Source organism: Antechinus flavipes, chromosome 3, assembly GCF_016432865.1.
Source record: "Antechinus flavipes isolate AdamAnt ecotype Samford, QLD, Australia chromosome 3, AdamAnt_v2, whole genome shotgun sequence".
Taxonomy (NCBI): Eukaryota; Metazoa; Chordata; class Mammalia; order Dasyuromorphia; family Dasyuridae; genus Antechinus; species Antechinus flavipes.
In genome coordinates, this window is record NC_067400.1 from 616,927,882 (window position 1) to 616,955,615 (window position 27,734).

Genomic DNA, 27,734 nt, shown 5'->3' on the forward strand with positions numbered 1-27,734 from the left:
GCCCGCCGAGGGCAGGGCAGGCTCAGGTTTTTGTGCACTTAGCATCCAGGATCCAATAAACACGTTCTTCACTGATGAATGATTGATTGATGCAAGGTGCCGAGAAGGTGCCTGCCCTGCATTAATGGAGGAATGTCACTGGGAACTTAGATCCATTGCCCACATCCAATGTGCTTGATATTTCTGACACCCCCCGTTCTGAGCCCCCTCCCAGCTCTAACACCCCCCGTTCTGAGCCCCTCCCACCTCTGACACCCCCCGTTCTGAGCCCCCTCCCAGCTCTGACACCCCCCCCGTTCTGAGCCCCCTCCCAGCTCTGACACCCCCCGTTCTGAGCCCCTCCCACCTCTGACACCCCCCGTTCTGAGCCCCCTCCCAGCTCTGACACCCCCCGTTCTGAGCCCCCTCCCACCTCTGACACCCCCCGTTCTGAGCCCCTCCCACCTCTGACATCCCCCGTTCTGAGCCCCTCCCACCTCTGACACCCCCCGTTCTGAGCCCCCTCCCAGCTCCGACATTGCAGCTTCTGACACTCTCTGGTCTAAGGTTCTCCCCCCCCCCCCCCTCCCCCTGCTCAGAGGTTCCAGGATTCTTTAAGGTCTAGGATTGTCTATTGCAATAATGAATGGCGATCGCTTCGCTCGGCCTTCTCTATTTCAATCCGTCGCGCTTGAGCTGCAGTCGGGGAGCGATTATGAATGTCTGTCGTCGCTCCATACTACCTAGTACTTCTCCCTTCCCTCTCCCACCCCGTGCGCACGCGCATTCGTTGCTCCTCCCCCGTCGGAGCTCCGCCTCCAGAGTCCGCAGCGCATTTAACCAATGAGAGGCGAGCGCCGGCTCATTCCTGCGCTTAGTTCCCTTTCTGCATATTCATGAGGAGGCGGGGTGGCGCCTCGAACGCAGCAGACACCGCCATGAAGTAGGAGGGGGAAGCGCGCGTGGGGCTCTGTGGAGGGCGCTGGGCGTGGGGGCACGCGGGGATAAGAAGTGGGGCGGGCGGGGGGCAGCGCGCTGGACCCGCAGTCAGAGCCCTGGGTTCTGAGTGAGCGCGGAAGCTGAGGAGCCGGCCGACCCTGGGCCAGTCGTGCCCCCCTCTGCTGGCCTCAGTTTCCCCACCGCCAAAATGGGGGCGTTGACCGCCAGGGCTGCGGGGCGGAGGGGATGGCGGGAGATTCGCTGCCATAGACGCGTGCGGGACTGACGGGGGGAGCCCAGTCTGGGCGGCTGGGGCACCGGAGGGAAAACTGCAGCCAGCCAATAAGCATTGGAGATGATAAATGGGGGGGGGGGCATCCCAGCAGGGGGTCGGCCAGAGCCAGGGGGCGGGGCTGGACCCAAGGTTCCAGTTTTCCCCCTTCGGAGCTTTAGCCCCTGACTCGCCACGGGCGCGGAATGGGTGGGAGGGGGCTTCGGCTGCTCCCGGGAGGGGGCGGTCTGCAGGTTACTGGGTGGGGGGTGACGGGGTCGGACCTGCGCGGGGCGAGGAGTGGGCAGACGCTTGAGGCCGGCAGGACCCCCGTCCCCAGTGGGGGAAGGTGAGGGTCTGCCCGCCACAGGCAGGGATGGGGGGGCTCGTGCTGTCCCCTGGAGGGGGGAGGAGGAGACCCCCAGGGTCAGAGAGGAGGGCCCGGGGGGCTCTGCTTGTGTTTCTGAGGGCGCCTCTCCCGGCCCAGGCTGAACGTAGACGGGCTCCTGGTGCACTTCCCCTATGACTACATCTACCCGGAGCAGTTCTCCTACATGCTGGAGCTCAAGCGCACCCTGGATGCCAAGGTACCGGCCGCCTCCTGCTGAGATGGGCTCCCTGGGGCGGGGAGGGCAGCCGGGTTCAGATCCGGGACCGGACACCGGCAGCGGCTCTGGGCCGGAAATCCTGCCTCGGCCTTCTCAGCTGTGAAATGGGAAAGGAAGGGGCAACTAGTGCGGTGCCCCCTGCGTGCCAGTCCCTGTGCCAGGCTCCCAGGGAGGGGCTGCTGGAAGCCCCACTTACAGGGGAGGAAACCGAGGCTGGCAGAGCCTGTGCTTCTTACCCAGAATCCTACTGCCTAGAAGCGGCTGAGGCTGGATTGGAATTCGGGTCTCCCCCGACCCCAGGCCCACGGCCCCCCTTAATGCCCTGGGGGCGTAGCAGCGTCTGCCTCCCAGGCTGGGAAGGCCGACCGTGCTGGTAGTGTTTAGCAGAGCACACAGCCGGTGCTTAATGAGCGCCTCTTCCTCCTGAGCGCCCTTCCAGCTGTAGCTTCCTGAGGTTTATTTCTTGCACGTGCTCAGATTCAGAGGCGATAATGTTTCCTGGGGGGCACACACAGGGTCACGGGGTCCTCGAGATGCCCTCCGGCACCGGCAAGACCATCTCCCTCCTGGCTTTGATCGTGGCGTACCAACGGGTGAGGCGGTCCTTGGGCCTGAGGGGGGGGAGCGGAGGGCGGGGGTGGGGTCTGAGCTGGAGAATGGGCGGGTCCTGACCCCACTCTCCCCCCTGACCCCACTCTCCCCCCTGACCCCGGCTCTCTCCCCCGACCCCGGCTCTCCCCCCTGACCCTGCTCTCCCCCTCTGACCCCGCTCTCCCCCTCTGACCCCGCTCTCCCCCGACCCCGGCTCTCCCCCCTGACCCCACTCTCCCCCCTGACCCCACTCTCCCCCTCTGACCCCGCTCTCCCCCCTGACCCCGCTCTCCCCCCTGACCCCGGCTCTCCCCCCTGACCCTGCTCTCCCCCTCTGACCCCGCTCTCCCCCCTGACCCCACTCTCCCCCCTGACCCCGGCTCTCTCCCCCGACCCCGGCTCTCCCCCCTGACCCTGCTCTCCCCCTCTGACCCCGCTCTCCCCCTCTGACCCCGCTCTCCCCCGACCCCGGCTCTCCCCCCTGACCCCACTCTCCCCCCTGACCCCACTCTCCCCCTCTGACCCCGCTCTCCCCCCTGACCCCGGCTCTCCCCCCTGACCCTGCTCTCCCCCGACCCCGGCTCTCCCCCCCGCCCCCTGATTCCTGAGCAGGCGCACCCCCTGGAAGTGACCAAGCTCATCTATTGCTCCCGGACCGTGCCCGAGATCGAGAAGGTGGGTCCCGCCGTCCCTCTGAGGTTTCCTGGGCCCGGGGGTGGGGGCGCCCCCTGGGGGGGACAGTGGAGACAGCGGGCTGAGAGGGGGTGGGAAGGGGGACTGCAGCCGGCCTCCCCTCCTCCTCCCCGAGCCAGGTGATTGAGGAGCTGCGGAAGCTCATGGACTCCTTCGAGAAGCAGGAGGGTGAGAAGGTCCCCTTCCTGGGCCTGGCCTTGAGCTCCCGCAAGAACCTGTGTATTCACCCCGAGGTGAGGCCCTGGGGGGCTCCCACTCACACCCGATCCCTGTGGTTTGGGGCGAGCTGGTCTCGGTTACCCCGCTGTGATACTGAGTAAGGGGGTCTCTGAGGACCCTGACTGTGATCTGTCTTCTGAGCTCTGGAGCACCCCCTTTCTAAGCCCCCCCAGCCCCGACACCCCCTGTCCTGAGGCCCCTTTTCCTCCCCCACCCTTTGTCTCTGTCCCCATCCCATGGTCACTGGAAGTGCAGGAAGGTCCCTGAGCAGGGAGGGATGAGGTTCTGTATCGGTGTCAAACATGAACCTGGGGGCCAGGCCTGAGGGGGAGGGGCGGGCCAGACCACAGAGGGGAGAAGGCTGGGGACCACAGCCCCGGGGGGGAGGGGGGCCCGAGGACCTTCTGGTCAGAAGCGGGGGTGAGCCTGGGGGGTCATGCCCCTCCCCCTTTGCAGGTGACCCCCTTGCGGTTTGGGAAGGACGTGGACGGGAAGTGTCACAGCCTGACGGCCTCCTACGTGCGGGCCCAGCGCCAGCAGGACGCCAGCGTCCCTCACTGCCAGTTCTATGAGGTGCCCGGGGGGTGGGGGGGCGGGGGATGGGGGATGGGGGGCAGGCAGGCGGCTCCGAGCTCACCAGGCCTCCCCCCCCACCCCCCAGGAGTTTGACGCCCTGGGCCGGCAGGCGCCCATCCCCTGGGGCATCTACAACCTGGACGACCTGAAGGCCTTTGGGCGGCAGAAGGGCTGGTGCCCGTACTTCCTGGCCCGCTACTCAGTGAGGATCTGTGGGCGATGGGGGGGGGGGGTGGCTCAGACCCCGACGTGCATGGGCGGAGCCGGGGAAGGGGAGGGGGGGATGCTCCTGGAATGGGGAGTGTCAGAGATGTAGGAAGGAGCCTGTGCTGGGGGGGCCTAGAAGGGGGGAGTCAGGTGGGAGGGGCCTGAGTATGGCCCCCCTCATGCCAGGAGTGCCCAGACTCCCCCCAATTCCTCCTCACCCCCCCAGATCCTGCACGCCAACGTGATTGTCTACAGCTACCACTACCTCCTGGACCCCAAGATCGCCGACCTGGTCTCCAAAGAGCTGGCCCGCAAGGCCGTGGTGGTCTTTGACGAGGCGCACAACATCGGTGAGCGGGGGTCAGGGCGGCCCCCCGCCCGAGCCCCCTCCGCGCCACTGACCGCCCCTTTGCCCCTCAGACAACGTGTGCATCGACTCCATGAGCGTGAACCTCACCCGCCGCACCCTGGACCGTTGCCAGAACAACCTGGAGACGCTGCAGCGCACGGTGCACAAGTGTGTGGGCACTTCCGGGGGTGGGAGGGCGCTCAGGGAGGCACCTCTGGGGACGGGAGGGGGTGCTCAGGGAGGTACTTCCGGGGGCGGGGGGCGCTCAGGGAGGCACCTCTGGGGGCGTGGGGGGGGCGCTTAGGGAGGTACTTCCGGGGGCGGGGGGCGCTCAGGGAGGCACCTCTGGGGACGGGAGAGGGCGCTCAGGGAGGTACTTCTGGGAGTGGGGGGGGCGCTCAGGGAGGCACCTCCAGGAGTGGGGGGGGCGCTCAGGGAGGCACCTCCGGGAGTGGGGGGGGCGCTCAGGGAGGCACCTCCGGGAGTGGGGGGGGGGCGCTCAGGGAGGCACCTCTGGGGGCGTGGGGGGGGTGCTCAGGGAGGCACCTCTGGGGGCGTGGGGGGGGCGCTTAGGGAGGCACCTCCGGGAGTGGGGGGGGCACTCAGGGAGGCACCTCCAGGGGGTGGGAGGGGGCGCTCAGGGAGGCACCTCCGGGAGTGGGGGGCTGCTCAGGGAGGCACCTCTGGGAGTGGGGGGGTGCTCAGGGAGGCACCTCTGGGGGTGGGAGGGCGCTCAGGGGCATCACTCCCTGACCTGGTCCTCCAGGCTCCTCCCCCTCCCATGTCATGGTTCTGGGTCTATGGGCTGAGCTCCCCTTGATTCATACACGGGAGTTCCTGGGTTCCAATCCGGCCTCAGTATCTTAAGCAAGTCCTTGCATTTCTGGCCCTCAGTTTCCCCATCTGTAAAATGAAGGGGTCAGATTGGAGCTGGGGGATCCCCAGAATCTCAGGTGGGGGCCCCGAGAGGCCATGGGTCACCTTCCGTGTTACCCGAGGGAGGGGAGTTGGGGGGCCGGGGGCCGGGACTAGTCTGGCTTAGAGAACTCCCCAGAACCACGCCCAGCTGCCCCCTGACCCCCGACGCCGTGGCTCCCCCAGGATCAAGGAGACAGATGAGAAGCGCCTGCGGGAGGAATACCGCCGCCTGGTGGAGGGCCTGCGAGAGGCCAGCCTGGCCCGCGAGACGGACGCCCACCTGGCCAACCCCGTCCTCCCGGACGAGGTGCTACAGGGTGAGTGGGTCCGGGGGTGGTCCTGGGCCAAAGCCTGACCCGGAGGGCTCCTTCAAGCTCTGCTGCCCCGGCTGATTCACCCCTGGGGGCCTGGGCCTGTTGGGAGGGGCGGGGTTCCGGCCCGTTGGGGGGGGGGTTCTGGCCCGTTGGGGGGGGTTCAGGCCCGTGGGCGGGGTTCCGGCCCTTGGGGGGGGGGTTCTGGCCCGTGGCGGGGGGGTTCTGGCCCGTGGGGGGGGTTCAGGCCCATTGGGGGGGGTTCAGGCCCGTGGGCGGGGTTCAGGCCCGTCTGGCCCTCCCACCCTGTGCCAGCCTGGGCCTGAGGCCCCAGGGCCCCCGTCTCACGTCTCCCCCCCGCCCCAGAGGCCGTGCCCGGCTCCATCCGCACGGCAGAGCACTTCCTGGGCTTCCTGCGGCGCCTGCTGGAGTACGTGAAGTGGCGTCTGCGCACCCAGCACGTGGTGCAGGAGAGCCCGCCGGCCTTCCTGGGGGGCCTGGCCCACCGCGTCTGCATCCAGCGCAAGCCCTTGCGGTGAGTCCCGGGGAGCGGCCCCCGCCCCGCCCAGGCGCGCCCCGGCCTGATGGCCCTGCCCGCGCCTCCCTCCCCGCAGGTTCTGCGCCGAGCGGCTGAGGTCCCTGCTGCACACGCTGGAGATCGCGGACATGGCCGACTTCTCCCCCCTCACCCTCCTCTCCAACTTTGCCACGCTGGTCAGCACCTACTCCCGAGGTGAGCCCCCGGGCACGGCGCCCTCCCAGCCTGGCACAGGGACCCCCCTCCCCAGGACAGGCTGCTCGGGCCCATCTGTCCCCTCCAAACCCTGGGGATTAAGCCGGGAAGGAGGCGCTGGGTGTGTGGGGGGAGGGTTCTGGCTCACCCTGGGCCGGGGGGATCCTCCAGCTGGATCCTCCACGATGGGGGCTGGGGGACCCCTGCCCCTCACCTTTCCCTCCCCGGCTCAGGCTTCACCATCATCATCGAGCCCTTTGACGAGAGGACCCCAACCATCGCCAACCCCGTCCTGCATTTCAGGTGAGACCCCGGCTCCCCGGCCCCCCGGCCCCTTTCCCCAGACCCCGCTCGGGCCCCCTGACCTCTCCTGACCTCTCTCCCCAGCTGCATGGACGCCTCCCTGGCCATCAAGCCAGTGTTTGAGCGTTTCCAGTCTGTGATCATCACGTCAGGGGTAAGCCCCCCCGCCTGCGGACCCTTCCCCACCGCTGGGGTCTCCTCCTTCCCCCACGGCCCCGGGGGCTCGCTCACAATCACCTGGACATGCCCAGTTGATGACAAGCTGCGGCCCGGCCATCAGGGCCGCCCCTGTCTGGCTTTGGGCTTTCTCCCCCTGGCCACCCAGTCTCCCTGGCCCCCCGGACCCTCTCCTGCTTGGAGACCCCTCTAGAGTTCTCATTTCGCCCCCATTGGAGCCCCCAGCCTGGGCCCTGCTGTGCTCCCCTGGGGGTGGGGGCGCCTCGCAGTTCCCAGCATTCCCTGGCCCCGAGGCCTCCCCGCGGCCCCACGTCCGCCCAGGTGCCTCCCCCAGCTGTAGCCCTCGAGCCCCGCTCCCCCATGTCTCCTGCCCAGACGCTGTCGCCCTTGGACATCTACCCCAAGATACTGGACTTCCACCCCGTCACCATGGCGACCTTCACCATGACCCTCGCCCGCGTCTGCCTCTGCCCCATGGTGGGTGTGGGGGCCGGGGGCAGGGAAGGCTGGGTCAGCACCTCCAGCCGTGGGGGGCGGGGGAGGGGGGTCCGGGGCCTCGCCCACGAGGCTCCCCTGGGCCTTTCCAGATCGTCGGCCGAGGCAATGACCAGGTGGCCATCAGCTCCAAGTTTGAGACCAGGGAGGACATCGGTGAGCGCCCGAGGGAGAGCCGGGCGGGGGGAAGTGGGAGTGGGGTAATGGGGGGGGTAATGGGGGGGAGCCAGGGCGGGGGGGGGAAGTGGGGGGAGTGATGGGGGGGGCGGGGGCGTTGAGCGGAGGGGGAAGGCCCGACTCCCTGGCTGGGCTGGCTTTCCACAGCCGTGATCCGGAATTACGGGAACCTGCTCCTGGAGATGTCCGCCGTGGTCCCCGACGGGATCGTCGCCTTCTTTACCAGCTACCAGTACATGGAGAGCACTGTGGCTGCCTGGTATGAGCAGGTGAGCCCCCCCGCCCCGCCCGGGCCCTTGGCCTCGGGGGCCTCCCCTCAGGGCCTCCCCTTCCCCAGCCTGGGGGTCTCCTTCCCCGGCCCGCAGCAGCACCCCAAGCTCTCCCCCACTGTCCCCTGCCGCCGCCCAGGGCATCCTGGAGAACATCCAGCGGAACAAGCTCCTGTTCATCGAGACCCAGGATGGAGCCGAGACGAGCGTGGCCCTGGAGAAGTACCAGGAGGTAGGAGGGCCTGGCCCGGGGAGGGAGGCCTGGAGAAGTCACTCCCCCCACTTCCCCGACTTCAAGGGGGGGCGGCTTTGAAAGCCGCGCTCATTGATGCCCCGGTCCCTGCAGGCCTGCGAGAACGGCCGAGGGGCCATCCTGCTCTCCGTGGCCAGGGGCAAGGTGTCTGAGGGCATCGACTTCGGTGAGTGCTCCCGGGGGCGGGGCGGGGAGGAGGTGCTCCGGGGGCGGGGGGGGGGGGGGGGGCCACGGTGCTCCTGGGACGGCCTGGCTCCCAGAGGCTAAGCGCTGTTTCTCTCTACCTCCCTGCCCCCTCCCCCGGGCCCCACAGTCCACCACTACGGCCGGGCCGTCATCATGTTCGGGGTCCCCTACGTCTACACCCAGAGCCGGATCCTCAAGGTGAGCAGGAGGTGCTGGCGGGGGGGGGGTCGGGACCTTCCACCCCAGAGTGAGAGCGGGGAGGGGGCTTCGAATGGGGGTGTCAGAGGGGCTCAGAGGGGGCTTAGGGTGGGGCATGTTTGAGACCTCGGAAACATAAAGTGTCAGCGTGGAGAATGTCCTTAGAGTCCATTAGGTAACCCTCCTCGCAGATGGGGAAACTGAGGCCCAAGTGGGGAGTGGACTTGCCCAGAGTTCTGGGCTGAGCCCCTGGTCCCCTGATTCTGGGGCAGCCAAGGCAGGGAGAGCAGGGCCTGCGGCAGCAAGGGAGCCTTGGGTGCCCCGGCACAGGGGACTGGGGGGAGGGATGTTCCTGACCAGACAGCCCCTGCCTCCCCAGGCCCGCCTGGAGTTTCTCCGTGACCAGTTCCAGATCCGAGAGAATGACTTCTTGACCTTCGATGCCATGAGACATGCGGCCCAGTGTGTGGGCCGCGCCATCCGGGGCAAGACTGACTATGGGCTCATGATCTTTGCTGACAAGGTGAGAGCACAGCCGGCTCAAGCTCAGCAGGGATCCTGGGGAGTGCTCCCCATCACACAGGCCGGGAGCTTGAGTCCTCCCTCACCCTTAGCGCTGGGCAGGGGCAGGGGTCCGGGGAGTGCTCCCCATCACACAGGCCGGGAGTCTGAGCCTGAGTCCCCCCTCCCTCTCAGCGCTTTGCGCGGGCTGACAAGCGTGGGAAGCTCCCTCGCTGGATTCAAGAGCACCTGACCGACGCCAACCTCAACCTGACCGTGGACGAGGGCGTCCAAGTGGCCAAGTACTTCCTGAGGCAGATGGCCCAGCCCTTCCACAGGGTGAGCCGCCCCCCTTCCTCCCTCTGACCGGAGCCTTTGTTCTGCCCCCCGTCCCTGGTGACTGCTCCCGGGCCCCCAGGAAGGCCTAAGCCCCTGACCCCCAGGCAGACCCAGCCCGGCCTCGTGCCCTTCCACAGGCCCAGTTCTGTTTCCGGAGCAGACGGGCCTGGGCCCTCCCGGGAGCACCTTCACTTCTCCCTCCCCCGGGCCTGCTCTTTCCCCCACTGTCATCTGTCCCCATGGAGCCAGGCCCGGGCCCCAGCGTGACGAGGGAGGCCTGGGAGCCTTCTGGGCCCCGTTCTAGAAGGCAGCGGCCGGAAGGACCCGTGCTGTACAGACGGGCAAAGTGAGGGGCCGAGAGGGCCGGGCCCATCAGCCACGGGAGGAAGCCCCCCTGACCCTGCCCCTGAAATCTGCCCCCAGGAGGACCAGCTGGGCCTGTCCTTGCTGAGCCTGGAGCAGCTTCAGTCGGAGGAGACCCTGCGGCGAATAGAGCAGATCGCCCAGCAGCTGTGACGGGCAGCCCGAGGCGGGAAGTGAAGTTTTTGGCTATTTTTTTAAGACTTGCCTCTTCTCTGGGAGGGACCGTCTCCCCGGGGCCCTGCAGCCCCCGGGGGCAGTCGGGAAGACCCGGGGTCAGAGGCCGCCTGGATCCTGACCGGCCTCCTGGTCTCCTTTTGTAAAGTGGGGGGCTCACAATGGGCGCCTCCCTGAGGGCCAGAACCAGACACCGTTGGTCAAGAGCTTCCCCTGCCCCAACGCCGCCCGGGGCTGCCCTTGTCACCTGGGGGGAAGGTGACCTTTCTAGGGGGAAGCGGCTCCCCCGGGAAGTGAGGGGGCCTGGGATGGATCAGCCTGAGCCGCTTCCTTCTCTAGAGATGGAGGCTTCGAGTTTTTTGACCTCTCTTTTGCTGAGGCAGGTGGGGTTAAGTGACTTGCCCAGGGTCACACAGCCGGGAAGTGTGAGACCAGATTTGAACGGTCCTCCCGACTCCAGGGCTGGTGCTCCTGCTGCCCACCTCGCTGCCCCGGCCGCTTCCTTTTTCACACAGGGAGCGGGGGCGACCCCCCCACGGCCACAGAGAGCGGGGGCGAGGTACAAGGTCTAGTCCCAGCCCCTCGGGAAGATGGGAAAGGATCCAGAGACATCTGCCGGAGTAACTGAATCTTTTATTATTAAAGCCAGTGCGTTATTCATAAAAGGATGGTCCTTTGGCCTTTCTCTAGGCCCTCATGACAGCTGATGGAAGTCTCCCAGGGAGAGGCGATGAGCTCCGATTGGTTACTGTGGGGGGAGGTGGGAGGGGCCCGGCCCGGGTCAGCCCCGTCTCCCTCGGGGACCTGTTTCCCTCCCTCCTGTCTGACCCCCGGGAGGAGCCCCATCTAGGCCGGCTGAGCCCCCTCGCCTCTGTGACTCTGGGCCTGGGTAACTGGTTCTGAATGGGGAATGAGAGAAAGGGGGAACCCTGCTCCTGCTGCAGTAACCAGTGATTAAATGGGAAAAAGGCGTTCCCCTCCCCTCCAGAGGCAGGATTTGAACCCAGGCCGTTGGGGAAGGTGCTCCCTGCCACACTGCCTGTGGTGGGGCATCCGTAGCCAGGGCCCCCTCCCTCCTCTGCCCCCCCCTTTTGGGTGACTCCCAGAGCCCCTTCTAGGTCTAGCTCTCGAGGTCCTAGAACCGGACTCCCACTGACCCGAGGATGGGGACCCTTTAACCTGCAGATGGGGAAACGGAGGCCCGGGAGGGGAGGGGGCGCCCTCGATGCTTCCCAAAGACGGCAAAGGCCGGGGCGAGGAGGTGGATTGGTTTTATCTCCGAGGCTTCAGCCCCGGCTGAGGACTCCTCGAGGTGGGTATAAATACAATAAATATAGGTGGAAGGGGAGGGGTGAGGAAGGTGGCGCCCACGCCGCCGCCACGCTCCTGAGGCTCCCGGGCCGGCCCGGCCGCTAGTGCTGGTCCAGAGGGAGGCCCAGGTCCTGGGTGCTGGTGCTCAGCGGCCGCATCCGGCTCAGCTGCCGGCCCAGCGCCTGGGGGGGAAGGGGGCCTGGGTAACACTGCCTCCCGAGCCGCCACCCCCCCTACGGGGCACCCTCGTGGGCGCCAGAAAGGGGCGGAGGCCGGGAGGGACCTTAGCAGCCGCCGGGGCCAAGCTCCTCACAGGGACAGGCGGGGAAACAGGTCCCGAGAACTCTCTCCCAGCCCTGCTCCCCCTTCCAGTCTGACCGTCCCCTGCCCGGCGGGGGCAGCCGGCATCGCCAAAGCTTCACCCGCCCCTCGGTGCCCAGCCCCCCCCAGGGCCTTGTACGAGCTGGACCTTCTGTCTGCGCCCCCCTTCTCCCCGGAGAACCTCGTCCCCCTTACCTGGTTCCTGCTGGTTCTGGGCTCCTCCGTATTGAGTACACTGAGGGACATAGCCCGCTTCATCCTGCAGGGGGAGGGGGCGGAACCGGGGAGAGTGAGGGGGGTGGGGGCAGCCCATGGGTCTGTGTCCCCTCCCCCACCCCCAACTCTCAGGGCTCTGTCTCCTATCTCCCCATCACTCCTACACCACCAAGCGTCCCCAAGGGCGAGGCGATTCCTGCTGCTCCAATGGCCCCAGAGACCGAGCTCAGAGCAGGCGAGGGGCTGCCGGGGTCCGGCGGGGGCCCTGCCCGTGGCTGCCCCTCTGCTCCCGAGCTTACTCGGAGCCTCCAGGTCAGGGCCTTTCCGCCTTCCTCCCCCCAGCATTCAGCACACAGAAGGCACTTAATAAATGCCTTCTGATTGACAGGAGGCCAGCCAAATACTTGAAAAACTGGTCATTTCCGACCGGCCGCTATTTCCAACCTCTTCCGGCTCCGCCGCCGGAGCCCCCTCCCTGCCTCGGAGCCCCCTTGTTTCCCAGCGCTGAGCTCCCCGGACTTCCCCTCCCCCACCAGGCTAAACAGAGCCCCTTAATCCTCTCAGGCCTGGGCTCGCCCTCCTCTCCCTGCTGCTGAGATCCCTCCAGGGATCATCCCGCGCTCCCTCGGGCTCCTCCCTGCGCCCAGCATCTCTTCCTCCGAGCTTCAGAGGCCAAAAGGAGCCGGCCTGGAGATGGCTGCAGATCAACCCATGCTATGTTGGGGGGGGGAATGGGAGTGCCTGTTCCCCCCCCTCATGGTTTTTCCCTTTTCAGATGTTTCTCTCCCAACGTGATTCATAGAGAAATGTGTATTTTTAAAAAGTTAACAAAAACTACTAGAGGGTCCTGGGTCCCAGTCAAAACTTTGTCTAAAAACATCAAGAATGAGATGAAAATGTAGCCAAAATCATCATGTTCTGTGGGACGGAATTAAAGCCTAACACGGGAAAAGCTCAGGCCCTGGGCTCAACTCTGCTCAGACGCGCTGGTCACGGCCTGGGAAAGTCACCTCGGCTCCCTCTGGCCCACTGAGCCTGGCGGTCGGGCCCACCCAGAGCCAACAAGGGGGCCCTCGGGCCCAGCCAAGGCTGGGAAAACTCTCCCTCCCGGGGCCCGCTGGGACACCTCGGGGCTGGGGACTCTCCCCCTCCCGGGGCCGGCTGGGACACCTCCGGGCTGGGGATTCTCCCCCTCCCGGGGCCGGCTGGGACACCTCCGGGCTGGGACACCTCCGGGCTGGGGACTCTCCCCTCCCGGGGCCGGCTGGGACACCTCCGGGCTGGGGACTCTCCCCTCCCGGGGCCGGCTGGGACACCTCCGGGGGACTCTCTCCCTCCCGGGGCCGGCTGGGACACTTCCGGGGCTGGGGACTCTGTCCCTCCCGGGGCCGGCTGGGATACCTCCGGGGGACTCTCCCCTCCCGGGGCGGGCTGGGACACCTCCGGGCTGGGAACTCTCCCTCCCGGGGCCGGCTGGGACACCTCCGGGCTGGGGACTCTGTCCCTCCCGGGGCCGGCTGGGACACCTCAGGGGGACTCTCCCCTCCCGGGGCAGCCATGTGGCCACACCCCGGGTCAGGGACAGAAGGCCGGCTCCTCTCACATGTGACCCCCTTCCTCCACCCCCTACCCTGACCATGAACACTGGGTCCAAAGGGTCTGGGGAAGGAAGCTCAGCCGAGTAGAGACAAACAAGAGCCTGGGGGGGTGGGGGAGGGTCTTAAAGAAGACAGGCCCTGACCAGGAGGGGGGAGGAGTTACAGGGTGTGGTGGGAGGGGGAGGAGTGATCCAGGTGGGGGAGGAATGCTCCAGGTGGAGCGGAACCCATTTGCTTTCAGAATCCAAAGGTCTGAGCCCGAGGGGGTTGGGAGAAGGGCTTCTGGAGGTTCTAGGAAGTCAGGAGGGGGTCTGAGGCACGGCAGGGAAGGGGGGCTGGGCCAGGCTGGACAGCCCGGGGACTCACCCCGAGGATCCGTCGCCCCGCAGGCGGGACACCAGCTTCTCACTCCCGCGGCGGATGGACTCCCGGAGCTTGGAAAAGGAGGTGCTGCGGCGCAGGACCTAAAGGCGAGGCGGGCAGTGACCCTCCCAGCCCGAGCCCCACCCCACGGACTTCAGAGCTGAAATGGGCCACGTCCAGCCCGTCCCTGGCATTTTTACAGAGTCGGAAACTGAGGCTCAGGGTCAGGTTTTGAACCCAGTCCCTCTGGGGTGTGTCACCTGTACCTGGATGCAGCCCCTGGGGCTCTTCTTACCTGAGGCTCCTTGTCCCCAGAGGCTCCGATGCCGGGATTCACTGGGAGAGAGGAAAGAAGGGGTTCAGAAGGGAACAGGAGGCCTAGAAGCTGAGCTTGGGGGGGGGGTGGTAGCGGGGAGGGAGGGTAGTGGGAGGGGAGGGGAAGTGGGGGGCGGGGCATGCTCACCCAGGGGGGCCGGGAGGTCCTGCCCGCTGAGAATCTCCTTGTAGAGCTCTTCTGCCTGTTGGTACTTGTTCTGTTTCAGGTAAGCTGAGGCCTGAGGGGGGGAAGAAGCCGGGAGATGTGGGTCAGGGCTCAGCCCCCAAGAGCTACCTCTGCCTGGGTGGTCTGGGGTACCAGGAGTCAGGGAGTCCCAGGGGAGAGCGGCCTGGGCTGGCTGTTCTAGAACAGGGGATTGTCAGGGCTGAGAGGCTCCTTAGAAAAGGGGATGGCAGAACTGGAAGGCCTTTGGGACAGAACAACCCGGGCTGGGCCCTTAGAACAGAATAACCCAGCTGGGGGCCCTTGGACCAGGGGCCCTTAGAACAGAATAATCCAGCTGGGGGCCCTTAGAACAGAATAACCCAGCTGGGGGCCCTTGGACCAGGGGCCCTTAGAACAGAATAACCCGGCTGGGGGCCCTTGGACCAGGGGCCCTTAGAACAGAATAACCCAGCTGGGGGCGGCTCTTGGACCAGGGGCCCTTAGAACAGAATAACCTGGCTGGGGGCCCTTGGACCAGGGGCCCTTAGAACAGAATAACCCGGGCTGGGGGCCCTTGGATCAGGGGGCTTAGAACAGAATAACCCGGCTGGGGGCCCTTGGACCAGGGGCCCTTAGAACAGAATAACCGGCTGGGGGCCCTTGGACCAGGGGCCCTTAGAACAGAATAACCCGGGCTGGGGGCCCTTGGACCAGGGGCCCTTAGAACAGAATAACCCGGGCTGGGGGCCCTTGGACCAGGGGCCCTTAGAACAGAATAACCCGGGCTGGGGGCCCTTGGACCAGGGGCCCTTAGAACAGAATAACCCGGGCTGGGGGCCCTTGGATCAGGGGGCTTAGAACAGAATAACCCGGCTGGGGGCCCTTGGACCAGGGGCCCTTAGAACAGAATAACCCAGCTGGGGGCCCTTGGACCAGGGGCCCTTAGAACAGAATAACCCGGGCTGGGGGCCCTTGGACCAGGGGCCCTTAGAACAGAATAACCCGGCTGGGGGCCCTTGGACCAGGGGGCTTAGAACAGAATAACCCGGGCTGGGGGCCCTTGGACCAGGGGGCTTAGAACAGAATAACCCGGCTGGGGGCCCTTGGACCAGGGGGCTTAGAACAGAATAACCCGGCTGGGGGCCCTTGGACCAGGGGGCTTAGAACAGAATAACCCGGCTGGGGGCCCTTGGACCAGGGGCCCTTAGAACAGAATAACCCGGCTGGGGGCCCTTGGACCAGGGGGGCTTCTCAGACCAGGCCCTCACCAGGTTGTTCTTGGTCTTGGCCACGTTAGGGTCGTCGGGGCCGCCCAGGGCCTCGTAGATGGCCAGCGCCCGCCCGTAGTGCTTCTCCACCTCCTCAAACTTGCCCTGGTTCTGGCACAGCAGGGCCAGGTTGTTCAGCTGCTTTGCCACGTCCGGGTGGTCAGCACCCAAGACCTGGGAAGGGATCAGGGATCAGTGTGAGGAGCCGGGGTCTCCCCAGGCTGTATGGGGGGGACTCCTCAGGCTGTATGGGGGGTCTCCCCAGAAATTAGGGAGCTTCATGTGGGAGCAGAGGATGGGGACTGTGGGACCCTAACAGCAAGGCCCCAAGGGGGGTCAGAGGAGTTGGAGGTCACAGGTCAGAATAAAAGTTTCCAGGAGGCCCAGAGGCAGAACGAGGAATCCAGCGGGGTAGCAGCTGGGGGGGTGGGGCCAGAGGCCCAGGATCCCAGGCTCTGAAGCAGGGCTGGCAGGTCATGGGGGGGGGGAGAGGGGAGGCCACCATCAGCCCAGGGGGAAGGAGAGCTGAGCAGGAAGTCCCTGGGGCCCCTCCTGGGAGAATCTCAGAACAAGGCTCCGGGAATCCATCGGAGGGAAGGGCCCCGAGGATGGAGGAGGATGGAGGAGGAGTCCTGGGGCTTCCCGGGCTGGGCACAGACCCACCTTCTCTCGGATCTCCAGGGCCCTCTGGCAAAGGGGCTCCGCCTCTCGGTAGCGACCCCGTTTTCCGTACAGCACGGCGAGGTTGTTCAGGGTGGCTGCCACCTGTGGGGGGAGGGAAGGGACGGCGTCAGCCGGGAGGAGCCAATCCCCTTACTTTACATCTGGGGAAACCGAGGCCCAGAGAGAGGAAGGCGGGCAGCCAGGCCCAGAGACTCGGGGTCTTTGAGGGAACAGGGTGCGACGGAGACCCATTGGTCGGGGAGTCAGAGGGCTTGGGCTCGAATGTCGGCCGCGTTTATGCTCCTTAGCCATGGGACTAAGAGATCTGACTCTGAGCCAAGATTTCCTCATCTGTAAAGTGAAGGAGGGGGTCTCGAGGGCCCTCCAGCTGGCACTCAGCCTCCTACTCTCCGCAGCCAGAAGGGGAGGGGGCCGGGGTCAGGGGTCCTAGCCCAGCCCAGCCCCTACTCACTGCCGGGTGCTCGGGCCCCAGGGTCTGCTCGCGGATCTGCAGGGCATCCTGAAGAAGTTCTGTGGCCTCTTTGTACTTGTTCTGGTCCCTGGGAGGTTGTGGGGGAAGGACAGGGGCCAGGGAAGAGCCTCAGTGGAGATAACTGGGGGGGGGGATGTCTCAGGGGTCGGGCCCAGGGACCAGAGGGGCTGGGGGCCGAGGGTTCCGGCGTCACGGTGGGGGATGACAATGTTGGGGGATGACGATGTTCGGGGATGACAATGTTTGGGGACGACGACGTTGGGGGATGACGATGTTGGGGGATGACGATGTTTGGAGGGGGTGTTGTGGAGGCCCTGGGGGGGGGGCGGGCTGAGATGAGGATGCAGGGTGAGACATTGGAGGGGGAGGGCCTGGGGGAGGGGCCCTCACCGGTACACCAGGGCCAGGATGTTCAGCATGGTGGCCACGTCGGGGTGGCAGTGGCCCGAGGTGTGCTCCAGGTCCTCCAAGGCCTGGCGGCACAGGGGGACGGCCACCTCGTAACGACCCTGCCCCGCGTACTGGATGACCAGGTTGTGCAGCGTCCTCAGGCGGGCCGGGATCTCGTAGCCCCCTTGCTGTGCGGCCGCCGCACCAAATGCCTCGGGACCTGGCGGGGGACCCGCCGCCTCAGTCCCCGACCGCCCGCTGTGGCCCTGGCTGCTCTCCCGACATCACCACATCCCCGAGCGGACGCCAAGGGGTGGGTTACGTGGCCAGATGCCCCCGGGACCCCTCTCTCCCCCCAGGAAACCCCGTTTCTTTCCCCAAGACCCCAGCCCCGCCCCAAGCCCCCCCCTCCAATTCCACACTGACTTTTCTTGTCCTCACTGGGGAACAGAGAAGAGAGGCTGTCTCGGCGTCCTTCTGTCTTCTCCTGGCAGGGACAGAGAATGGGGGGACATGCGTGACCCTGAATGACTTGCCGGGACGTCTCCTCCGGGGGGATGGGGGTGGGGGGATCATGGGCTTAGGGCCAGAAGTAGCTGGGGCCGGGGAGACGGCGGCCCTGTCCAGCACACGGAGCTCCTGAGCGGGGCCTGGATCCAGGCCCTCCTGGCCTTGGCCCTTCTGCCCATGAGGCCACACTGCCTCTGCATGAGGGGGAGGGAAAGTGCGCAGGAGAGTCTGAGGACAAAGGTGGATAGAGGGGTTGGGGATTGGGGGGGCCGGGGACAGGAGGAGCCGTCCCCCCGACAGCGAGGAGGTCGCTGTCCCCTGGAGATGTCGCCCTGAACTTCTCCTCCCAAACCCCGTCTCCGAGGAATCCGAGTGGAGGTGGGGGCGGGAGGGGGAGAAGCACCCCTGCCCCAGTTACGGGTCTGCCCGGGGGGAACAGCCAGAAGCGTCCCTGAGTCTGAGGCCGGCGCGGGGCCGAGGGACCGGGGAAGCGTGTCGGGGAGACGGCTGGGGCCCGGCAGTTCCCGGAGGCCCCTGTGAGCACACAGAGGGGGCTCCGGGCCAGGCCGGAACCCGGCCGTTACCTTGGCGTCATTGTGCCCCTCCTCCTCCTCCAGCGTGTCGTAGCGCCGCAGCTGGCCCAGGAACTCCAGGTGGCTCTTCTCCTCCTCCAGCTGCGCCACGGCCTCCTCGCTGGCCCTCAGCCGCCGCCGCGTCTCCTCCAGCTCCTCCTGGAGCCACGAGTTCTCCTGGGCCAGGCGCCGGGCTTGGGCTCGCAGCCGCTGCTTCTCCGCTTCCAGAGCCCCCACATGCGTGGACAGCGCGAGCAGGACCTGCGGGGGCACAGGGCGGCCTGGGGCTGACACGGGCCGAGAGCGGCCCCTCACGCGCGGTCTCCGTCCGTCTCTGGCTCCGTCTCCGTCTCTCAGGAGCTCATTGTAACAAAAGGCCTCCGTACCCCCGGCTCCACACCTGCCCTTCCCGGCCTCTATGACCTCACACCCTCAGTGTCTCACCCCTCTGATGAAACCCCCCACTGCCCCGTCCCTCACAGGGTCCCTCCCGCCTTGGCCCCTGGTTCTCACTTTCCCTGGTCCCTCATCCGGGGAGATTCTGTGGCTCCCGGAATATCTTTGTCCCTCTGACCCCCAGGCAGCCCCTGGCCCTGGGACCCCTTTTTGCACCTGCCCAAGCCCCTCAGCGACCCCTAGACCCCAACATCCATACACCCCCTTCCAGGGGCCCCCACGCTCGCTCCACCCCCCGGCCTCTCCAGAACCTTCGAGGGGTCCGCCGTGGTCCGCGAAGACCCCGCACCTCCCAGAGGTCTCTGCACACGCCCAGGCTGGTTGCCCTGCCCCCGCCTCAGTCCCAGTGACCACCACGACCCAGAACCAGGTCTCAGAAGCTCTCTACCCATCAGGGGAACTCCCTACCTGGGCCTCTCCCAGTCCCAGCTCAATGGCCTCCAGGGACTGGCTAAGAGCGTGGTGTTTCTCCTTCAGCAGATCCAGACCCGGGAAGGTCTCTCCCTCCGACCCGGCCCCAGCCTCCGTCAGGGCGTCCTGGAGTCGTCCCGCCAAGCCTCGGTGCTCTGCCCTCAAGGCCTCCAGACCTTGGACCACTTGCCGGGTCTGGCTCACTAGCTCCTCTGGACTCATCCTCGGCCCCAAGGGATCGATGGGGAGTGACATGGCTAATCCTGCAGGGGCGAGGGAGGGAGGGAAGGCCGTTGGAATCCCGGACCTCCCCTTCATCCTTCATGGAGAGAATGAGATTGGGGGGGAATGGCCAGTTAGCCAGACAGCTGCTGGAGAGCGCCCTCTGTCTCTGTCTCTGTCTCTGTCTCTGTCTCTGTCTCTGCCTCTGCCTCTGTCTCTGCCTCCGCCTCTGTCTCTGCCTCTGCCTCTGTCTCTGCCTCTGTCTGTCTCTGCCTCTGTCTCTGTCTCTGCCTCTGTCTCTGTCTGTCTCTGTGTCTCTGTCTCTGTCTCTGTGTCTCTGTCTCTCTATCTCTGCCTCTGTCTCTGTCTGTCTCTGTCTCTGCCTCTGTCTCTGTGTCTCTGTCTTTGTCTCTGTCTCTGCCTCTGTCTTTCTGTTTCTGTCTCTCTGTCTCTGTCTCTGTCTGTCTCTGCCTCTGTCTCTGTCTGTCTCTGTCTCTGCCTCTGTCTCTGTGTCTCTGTCTCTGCCTCTGTCTCTGCCTCTGTCTCTGTGTCTCTGTCTCTGTCTCTGTCTCTGCCTCTGTCTCTGTCTCTGTCTCTCTATCTCTGTCTCTGTCTCTGTCTCTCTATCTCTGCCTCTGTCTCTGTCTCTGTCTCTGTCTCTGTGTCTCTGTCTTTGTCTCTGTCTCTGCCTCTGTCTTTCTGTTTCTGTCTCTCTGTCTCTGTCTCTGTCTGTCTCTGCCTCTGTCTCTGTCTGTCTCTGTCTCTGCCTCTGTCTCTGTGTCTCTGTCTCTGCCTCTGTCTCTGCCTCTGTCTCTGTGTCTCTGTCTCTGTCTCTGTCTCTGTCTCTGCCTCTGTCTCTGTGTCTCTGTCTCTGCCTCTGTCTCTGTCTCTCTATCTCTGCCTCTGTCTCTGTCTGTCTCTGTCTCTGCCTCTGTCTCTGTGTCTCTGTCTTTGTCTCTGTCTCTGCCTCTGTCTGTCTCTGTCTCTGCCTCTGTCTCTGTGTTTCTGTCTTTGTCTCTGTCTCTGTTTCTGTCTCTCTGTCTCTGCCTCTGCCTCTGTCTCTGCCTCTGTCTTGTCTCTGTCTCTCTATCTCTGCCTCTGTCTCTGTCTGTCTCTGTCTCTGTCTCTGTCTCTGTGTCTCTGTCTTTGTCTCTGTCTCTGCCTCTGTCTGTCTCTGCCTCTGTCTCTGTCTCTGTGTTTCTGTCTTTGTCTCTGTCTCTGTTTCTGTCTCTCTGTCTCTGCCTCTGCCTCTGTCTCTGTCTCTGCCTCTGTCTCTGTCTGTCTCTGCCTCTGTCTCTGTGTCTCTCTCTGTCGGTCTCCGTCTGTGTCTCTCTGTCTCGCTGTCTCTGTGTCTCTATCTCTGTCTCTGTCTCTCTGTCTCTGCCTCTGTCTCTGTCTCCCTCCCTTCTCCTTCTCCTCCTCTTCCTTTTCTTTGCTTATCATTCTCTTTGTCTCTTTCTGTCTCCCTCTCCTCTCTTCTTTCTTCTCTGTTTCTCGTCTCTCTCCATCTCTCTCCCTCCCCCTCCCTCCTTTTTCCCTCCTTCTCTCCCTTTTCTCCATCTGTTTTTCGCTCTTTCTCTGTCTCTGCCTCTGTCTCCCCTCTTCTTATTTCTCCTCCTCTCTCTGTCTCATCTCTCTTTTTCCTTTGTCTCTTTCTCCTTCGTCTCTGTCTTTCTCTGTCTCTGTCTCTCCTTGTCTCTGAAGCTGATAGCTTTTCAATTTGACCTAATGCCGGGGGGAGGGGGGGGGACTCCTGAGCAACTTTGTGGCCAGGCCCCCTTGGGCAGTCAAATCAGGCTGGGGAAGCCCACGGACCCTCTTTCAAATGCAGAGAATTTAAAAATAGAATGACAAAATAATTAATACTGCTATGGAACATAATTATAAGGTAATTCAATTGAAATAGTTCTCAAGATAATGTTTAAAAGCCAAGTTCATGGATCCCAGATCAGCATCAGTGATCATTTCAACCACTCAAAAGATGGCGCACCCAAGGGAGCCTATTCAAGTTCTATCCTCACCAGTAGTTAGAAACTGCCAGCATGTTACCTGAAATAAAATAAGGGAGGAGCAGGGGGAAAGGTCAAAGCATTCATGGAGCACCTACTGTGTGCCAGCAGTAAGAAATTGCCAGCATAGTACTTGAAATAAAATAGAGGGAGAAAAGTAAAAGCATTCATGGATCACCTACTATGTGTGCCAGTCAGTAAGAAATTGCCAGCATAGTGCCTGAAATAAAATAGGAGAGGAGCAGGGGGAAAGGTAAAAGCATTCATGGAGCACCTACTGTGTGCCAGGCAGTAAGAAATTGCCAGCATAGTACCTGAAATAAAATAAGGGAGGAGCAGGGGGAAAGGTCAAAGCATTCATGGAGCACCTACTATGTGCCAGTCAGTAAGAAATTGCTAGCATAGTGCCTGAAATAAAATAGGAGAGGAGCAGGGAGAAAGGTAAAAGCATTCATGGAGCACCTACTGTGTGCCGGCAGTAAGAAATTGCCACCATAGGGGCTGAAATAAAATAGGGAGGAGGGGGAAAGGTCAAAGCATTCATGGAGCACCTACTATGTGCCAGTCAGTAAGAAATTGCCAGTATAGTGCCTGAAATAAAATAGAAGAGGAGCAAGGAGAAAGGTAAAAGCATTCATGGAGCACCTACTGTGTGCCAGGAAATCCAATAAGTACTTTACAAAAATTATCTCTCGATCCTTACATCATCCCTCTAAGGTAGATGCTATTTCAAAATTCCCGCTTTTACAGATGAAGAAAGGGACAGATGGCAGTTAAGTGATTAAGGGTCACACAGCTATTAAGTGTCTGAGGTTGCATTTGGTTCTAGGTGCTTTAGCTCCAATGATTAAGTTGTTCTCTTGACCAGTTGACCTCTGGGGTGGAAATGGTGGGAACCTTAGGGGGAAGTGACCCCTCTCTCTTTTAAAGGTTTGTGAGAGGGGAGGAGAAGCATTTGGGGAACAGCGTGCCGTGCCCTCTGGGCCTGGGAAGATTGGATTCCAGAGGCTTCTGGGAAAGGGGAGGCCCCTCGGAACTGAGGTTCTCCAGGGAGAATGAGCGGGAGAGTGGGATGAGATTCCAGATATATGAAGGAGAAAATTCTGGAGGAAAAATGGGGGAGACAGACAAGACGAGCTCCCCGCCGCTCCGCTTCCACGTGGACGACGAGACATGGACTGAAGAAGGAAGGTGGCAGGATGCCCACCCAGGCTCAGCCCAGTTCAACGGGAAGCTTGGGTCGGGTTAGCCACTTTAGAGAGATCAAAGAGAGAGGGCCTGGGGCAGCGGGATGCTGATAACCCACAAGCCTCAGAACTTATTTTGCTGCTTTTCTCTACCAGAAAAACCGCCTCTGGACTGGGAAGGACAGAGGTTAAATGAGGAGATAGGGAGAAAATACCTCCTTGCCTCCCATGAATTCAAGTCACCTGACCCAGATTAACTACGCTCTCCAGTGGCCCAAAAGCCAGCAGATGTGATCCTAAGCCTTTAGCAGTTCTCTGAAAGATGGCGGAGAATAAGAGGGGATCTGCAGGGCTGGAGGAGGCAAATGACCTCGTTTTCCAAAAAGGGAAGAGAATGGCAAATGCCTACTGTAGGGAATTCTACAGTTCTTATTAAAGAAATGTTAAGGGCAGCTAGGTGGGGCAGTGGATGGAGTACCAGCCCTGAAGTCGGGAGGACATGAGTTCAAATTTGGTCTCATTAACACTTCCTGTCGGTGTGACTCTGGGCAAGTCACTTAAGCCCAATTGCCTCAGCAAAAAAAAAAAAAAAAAAGGAATGGTGCTGGGTAGCCAAAGTTCCAATCCAGCTTCAGATACTTAACTGGCTTTGTGACAAATCATTGAACCTGCCTGCCTCAACTTTGGCATCTGTAAAATGGATCCAAGTGTAGTCTATGTTATCCTCTTCTATTCAAGAAACTCCCTATCGGAGGGGAAAAAAATCGAAACATAAGCGAGTGCAAGGGATAATGTTGTAAAAAATTACCCTGGCATGGATTCTGTCAATACAAAGTTATTACTAAAATAAAATTTAAATTAAAAAAAAAAAAAAAACTCCCTATCACCCTCCATGATAAATACTCCTAGAGTTATATTGTGAGGAACAAATGAGGTCGCATGGAAAGCATTTTATAATGCTTTACCATTATATATAATGGTATTTTATATATATAATATATAATGCTTTACCACCACCATCACCACCACCACATCATCTAGGAAAGAAAATGACCAATGAGATAGCCAGGATCCAAAAATAAATGAGTAAATAAATCTTGACAGGCTACAGCACTGATTGTTCTGAATGTAAAATAAGGAAATATAGTAGAGATCATCTACTTGGGTATAAAAAAAAAAATCAGTCTCACAAATACAGGCCGGAAGGGTTCCTAGTTAGACAACAGTCATTCCGGGGGAAAATTTGGGGTCTTTTGAGGTGGTCTCATTCGGTTTGGAGCAATTGTATAACGGAGCAGCCAAGAAAAGGATTCAGGATGCATTTAGACAGGAGGCGTGGCTTCCAGGCTCTTGTTGGACAACTCTTAGAACATTGGGTTCAGTACTGGACACCACAAAGGAGAATGTCCAGAGGAGAGCAACCAGCAGTGAAGGGTTCCAAGTGGTCCATGTCATAGAGGGATCAGTTGAAGAAATTGGGCATATTTAGCCCCAGGGAAGAGAAGACAGGATGTGCTGATTGGTTTGAAGCATCTGAAAGTCTGTCTTGTAAAGGAGGGGTTCGATCTGCTCTTTTTGGCCCCAGCGGATAAATCTTGGAGAAAAGACGATTGCAAGAGATTAATTTTAACATGGAGGTCAGGGGGGGAAACTCAACTTGCTCATAATTACAGCTATTCAGAATTGGAACACCTTGCTTCCTCCTCCTCCTCTGAGATGTTCAAGCAGAGGCTAGTAGGGATTTTATCTCCCTGTGGAGCTGGATGATTATATGGTCTTTGCACCATCGAGCTCTGACATCCTGGTATACTCTGGTCCTGTTCAAAGGGTGTGAGAGCCCATCCTTTCTTTGCTGGTACCAGTTCTTACTCCACACCTCTGGTGGGGGCTCATCAGAGTCAGCGCTGTTGCATCCTACCCTCAAGAGGAGGAACCTCCAGGGAAAGGCTGCGTCCCTTTCTCCCACTGTCTTCCCTTACAATGGAGAGGATGGTTGAGTGACAACACTGGGAGACCCAAAAAAATGGACAATCGCCATGGTTTATACCACCTCCTCATGATGCTTCAGATACGGAGACCCAGAATCTCAGAGCTCCAACTTCCAGGAGCCAGTATATGCCCGGCACTGGGCTGGGCACTGGGGATACGAAGAAATGCAGAACAACTTCCCTCGACAAACTGACAAGTCTTTGTTCTCAGATCTCCAGGGCTGGGGAACTCACTACTTAGTCAACTTATACTCTTGCTGTGAAGTTTTTGGGCTTCTTTTCTGTGACCTCTCAACCCTGCATCCATAATGATAGGAAATAATAGATGGCAGGGGATAGGCCGTCCCCAGTGAGAACCATCGCCTGTTATTGTCTGTCGCCTGGACCGTGACTTGGTGATAGGAAACAAGACATGTGAACATCAAAGGTGAAGAAAGAAAATACAGGCTCAACTCCAGGTCTTGACCGCTATGGACCAAAGGTCAGACGAGGGCTGCAAATACTTCCTGAGACAACTCTGGGTCAACAGTCACTTATTAGTCTCAACTTCCCTTTCCCCTTCTCGACAGTGGGAACGCTTAAAAAAACGCGTCTCCCAAGGTTGGGAGGGGATTCAATGAGATAGACTATATAAAGTACTTAAATCAATAGATAAATGGTGGGGTTTTGCTAATAAGGAATAAAAAGATCATAAACTTCAGAGTTGGAAGTATAAAGCCTCAATTCCACGAGGAGAAAAAGAAGCTGGGAGAGGGAAGCGACACGGCCAATGTAACACTCAGGCAGTAAGAATGGACCATTTTGTTTCTGTCACCAGGGCTTAACCCCAGTGTCCTTGTATACAGCAGGTGCTTAGTTTTTCCTTTCCTTCTTTTCCCAGGGTTCTCGGTAAATGCTTAGTGAATGGAAATTAGTCCCCATGAGCTCTGCTTTGTTGCTACTGGAGAGAGTTTGCTTGGGTGTGTGTATGTTGGGGTGGAGTGGGGGTGAAGCTGCTTCCCCATGACCTCATCCCCGCCGCCTTCTTGTGCTGGGAACCAGTCTGACGAGGGCGGTGGGGGGGAAGAGCTGGCAGAGGGATCTGTGATACCCGGTGGGAGTATGAGAAACTTGAAGACTACTCAGTTCGTCCCTTAGGGGTCATCCCCACGGTCTAGCAGAAGGCAGACAAGACGGTCTCCCACGGAGACAGCTGTCGTCGTGTCCCTTCCCCAGCCAGCATATGAGTAGACGCCACCCAGCTTCTCAGACAGGCCGGGCTGGATGGTTCTGGGCATGTGGAGACAGATACGTGGATGTCCACAGCAGGCGTGGTCCCTGCGTGTTGGATGGGTACACGGCTGGGTCCTCGGGTAGCCGGCCATCTCACCAGAGGGATCCCTGCTGGGCATTCTAGCGGCCACATTGTGTGGTTTCCAGGCTCAGTCCCATCTAACTCGCCAAAGGCTTTGGGCAGGGCCTCCTTTATGGGCCTCACTTTCCTGATCTGTAAAATTGGCTGGTTTCAGGATTCTCTTGTCTAGAGCACATTCTGCCAGCTTTGGGAAGGGCCAGAGTACTAGGGTATCATTGCTAAGAGAGGCCTTAAAACAGAGTATGGCACAGCTGGGAGGGCTTAGAAAAGCGGTTCAGAACTCGCAGAGTCCTTAGAATACGAGGCAGGAAGAAGAGATCTTATCAGTGTCCTTAGCATGTGGGAGGTGGGCTTCGAACCGGGTGAGTCGCCAGGTGGGAGTCCAGTGGGCCCGAGTTTTGCGCTCAGAGGCGGCAGTCTATTTCCTCAGGACACTTCAGCTCCCAGGGCGCAAGCCGCCTCCCTCCTTCCCTCTCAGAGCTCCCCTGCCCACCCGCACCACTCCCTGCACACGGCTCTGAGCGGCCCCCCTACAGCTACTGCGAGCCCTGGCTCCTAGACCCGATCCCGACACTCCTCGGGGCAGGGCTTAGGACTTCGGGACGGGCAGAGGCTTTCAGGCCGGTGTCCTCCTCCAATCTTAAACCCCACTTATTTTTTAAACAGTGAAGGAAAAGTGGCGGAGAGAGCGCAGGAGATTCAGGAGCCCCTGGGTCCTTGCGCGGGGCCCGGGATAGGCCGGCCCGGGTCAGAACCACGTTACTGTCTGGCGCGCAGAACGTCCCTCCTCCGGCCGGACTCCCAATCACCGCTGCACACAGAGCCGGAGGCTCGCGGCCGCACTCCGTGCCCCCTAGCCCCCCAACTCTCTGGGGCCCCCCTCCTCCCCCACCTGCAGGCAGAGGCCCCGCCCCGCCCCGCCCCGGCTTCTGTTTACCTGCGCGGAGGGGAGGGACTGGGAGTGTTGGCGAGTGCGCGGGGGATCACTCCGGAGGCCGGGGCCGGGGCTAGGGGAGCCGGGGACTTCCTTGTGGGGAAGGCGGCGGGGCTGGGGGTGAGCGGAGAGTGGGAGGGATGGAGTAGAGGGCCGGTGGAGGCGATGGAGGAAGAGAACAAGGGGGACAGAGGGGAGGGGAGGGGAGGGGAGGCAACGAGTGGGAGGGAGACTGGAGGGAAATAGGGGCAAGGGGGCGACAAATGGAGGGAGGGCGACGGAGGGCTGGAAAGGGGGAGAGAGGGCAGGAAAGAGGGGCGATGAAGGGAGGCAACAGGCTGGAGGGGCCCCGGAGGGAGGCAAAGAGGGATTTGGGGGGCCCGCGCCTCTACCTGTCTGCAGTCCGCTCCCCCCGGGGCTCCCGCTCCCGCTCCAGTCCGTGCTGTCGCTGTCGCTGTCGCTTTCGCTGTCGCTCGGGCTCGGGCTCGCTCTGCAGCCGCCGCCGCTGCCTCCCCAGGCTTCCCGAGGGAGCCTTAAGGAGGGACCGGAGGCGGCTCCAGGCGGAGGCGGAGCCGAAGCCAGGATTAGGGTGGGGAGGGACGTCCTGCCCCCTGCAGGTGAGGTTCAACTCTTGGTGCTCCGTGGGGGATGGGGACCTCAAGTAGGGGGAGCCGTGACGTCAGTTAAAGTGCTGGCGTCACAGTTGCGAGGTTGCGGGAAGCTTGGGGGTTTGAGGGGTCCCGGGCCAGTCTGAGGGGGCAGGCCCGGCGGCAGCTCATTCCCCTGCTGGACAGTTCCCAGTGTGAAAATGGAAAAAAGGGTTTCCCGACGTCCGCTGCCCTCTGGCCCTCACAGCCAGGCTTGGGTCCGGGTCTCAGGCTTCTCAGCGACTAGAACCGATCCCGGGGCCGTGGCTGCCCTTGCTTGGGGGGATTTTCAAGCCGAAGCTGGAGGACCTCCCTTGGGGGTATCATGCAAGAGTTCCTTTGGACGGAGCCCACTGGATACTCCCCCAAGTCTCTTCCACCTCTCTAGTTCTGCCATTCTGTGAACTCCAAATTCTACCCGCGTGGGACCGAGCAAAGCAAAGCTAATCTGTCGGCCCTGGGGCGGCCTTTTAGACGCTTGGGACAAGCTAGCGGGAGACCCCCTGAGTCT

The 27,734-nt window shown here is 62.0% G+C and overlaps 2 protein-coding genes across 6 annotated transcripts; one reads left to right on the forward strand and one right to left on the reverse strand.

Moving 5' to 3' along the window:
* The first annotated feature begins 837 nt into the window (after nt 1-837).
* On the forward strand, nt 838-10,494 carry ERCC2 (ERCC excision repair 2, TFIIH core complex helicase subunit). Of its 2 annotated transcripts, none has more exons than XM_051989396.1 (23): nt 838-922; nt 1,677-1,776; nt 2,313-2,390; nt 3,001-3,063; nt 3,201-3,314; nt 3,757-3,873; nt 3,962-4,078; nt 4,310-4,433; nt 4,504-4,600; nt 5,534-5,667; nt 6,028-6,196; nt 6,276-6,394; nt 6,628-6,697; nt 6,782-6,851; nt 7,250-7,351; nt 7,462-7,525; nt 7,694-7,815; nt 7,955-8,047; nt 8,162-8,234; nt 8,382-8,452; nt 8,832-8,975; nt 9,149-9,292; nt 9,716-10,494. In XM_051989396.1, the coding sequence occupies exons 1-23, from the start codon at nt 876-878 to the stop codon at nt 9,806-9,808; spliced, it is 2,325 nt and encodes a 774-aa protein (XP_051845356.1). In that variant the 5' UTR covers nt 838-875; the 3' UTR covers nt 9,809-10,494. The 2 variants fall into 2 exon arrangements, with proteins under 2 accessions (XP_051845356.1, XP_051845355.1); XM_051989395.1 differs by lacking the exon at nt 838-922 and adding an exon at nt 1,439-1,538.
* Nucleotides 10,443-27,192, reverse strand: KLC3 (kinesin light chain 3). Of its 4 annotated transcripts, XM_051989399.1 has the most exons (14): nt 26,969-27,192; nt 26,580-26,690; nt 18,880-19,145; nt 18,028-18,276; nt 17,360-17,420; nt 16,934-17,153; nt 16,523-16,610; nt 16,051-16,152; nt 15,388-15,561; nt 14,102-14,192; nt 13,934-13,974; nt 13,642-13,739; nt 11,657-11,720; nt 10,443-11,322 (listed from the first exon to the last, which is right to left on the reverse strand). In XM_051989399.1, the coding sequence occupies exons 3-14, from the start codon at nt 19,135-19,137 to the stop codon at nt 11,242-11,244; spliced, it is 1,527 nt and encodes a 508-aa protein (XP_051845359.1). In that variant the 5' UTR covers nt 19,138-19,145; nt 26,580-26,690; nt 26,969-27,192; the 3' UTR covers nt 10,443-11,241. The 4 variants fall into 4 exon arrangements, with proteins under 4 accessions (XP_051845359.1, XP_051845358.1, XP_051845360.1 ...); XM_051989398.1 differs by lacking the exon at nt 26,580-26,690; XM_051989400.1 differs by lacking the exons at nt 26,580-26,690; nt 26,969-27,192 and having other exon boundaries at nt 10,443-10,577; nt 18,880-19,633.
* Nucleotides 27,193-27,734: the final 542 nt, after the last annotated feature.

Excerpts from the sequence above, each read along its gene's own strand:
- ERCC2 (XM_051989396.1), top strand. The coding sequence starts at position 876 with ATGAGGAGGCGGGGTGGCGCCTCGAACGCAGCAGACACCGCCATGAA. Across the intron at positions 3,064-3,200 it reads CCGTGCCCGAGATCGAGAAG|GTGATTGAGGAGCTGCGGAA; the intron begins GTGGGTCCCGCC and ends TCCCCGAGCCAG. Across the intron at positions 8,976-9,148 it reads TCATGATCTTTGCTGACAAG|CGCTTTGCGCGGGCTGACAA; the intron begins GTGAGAGCACAG and ends CCTCCCTCTCAG.
- KLC3 (XM_051989397.1), bottom strand. The coding sequence starts at position 19,200 with ATGAAGGGGAGGTCCGGGATTCCAACGGCCTTCCCTCCCTCCCTCGCC. Across the intron at positions 16,611-16,933 it reads ATCCTGGCCCTGGTGTACCG|GGACCAGAACAAGTACAAAG; the intron begins GTGAGGGCCCCT and ends ACAACCTCCCAG. Across the intron at positions 14,193-15,387 it reads CCAAGACCAAGAACAACCTG|GCCTCAGCTTACCTGAAACA; the intron begins GTGAGGGCCTGG and ends TCCCCCCCTCAG.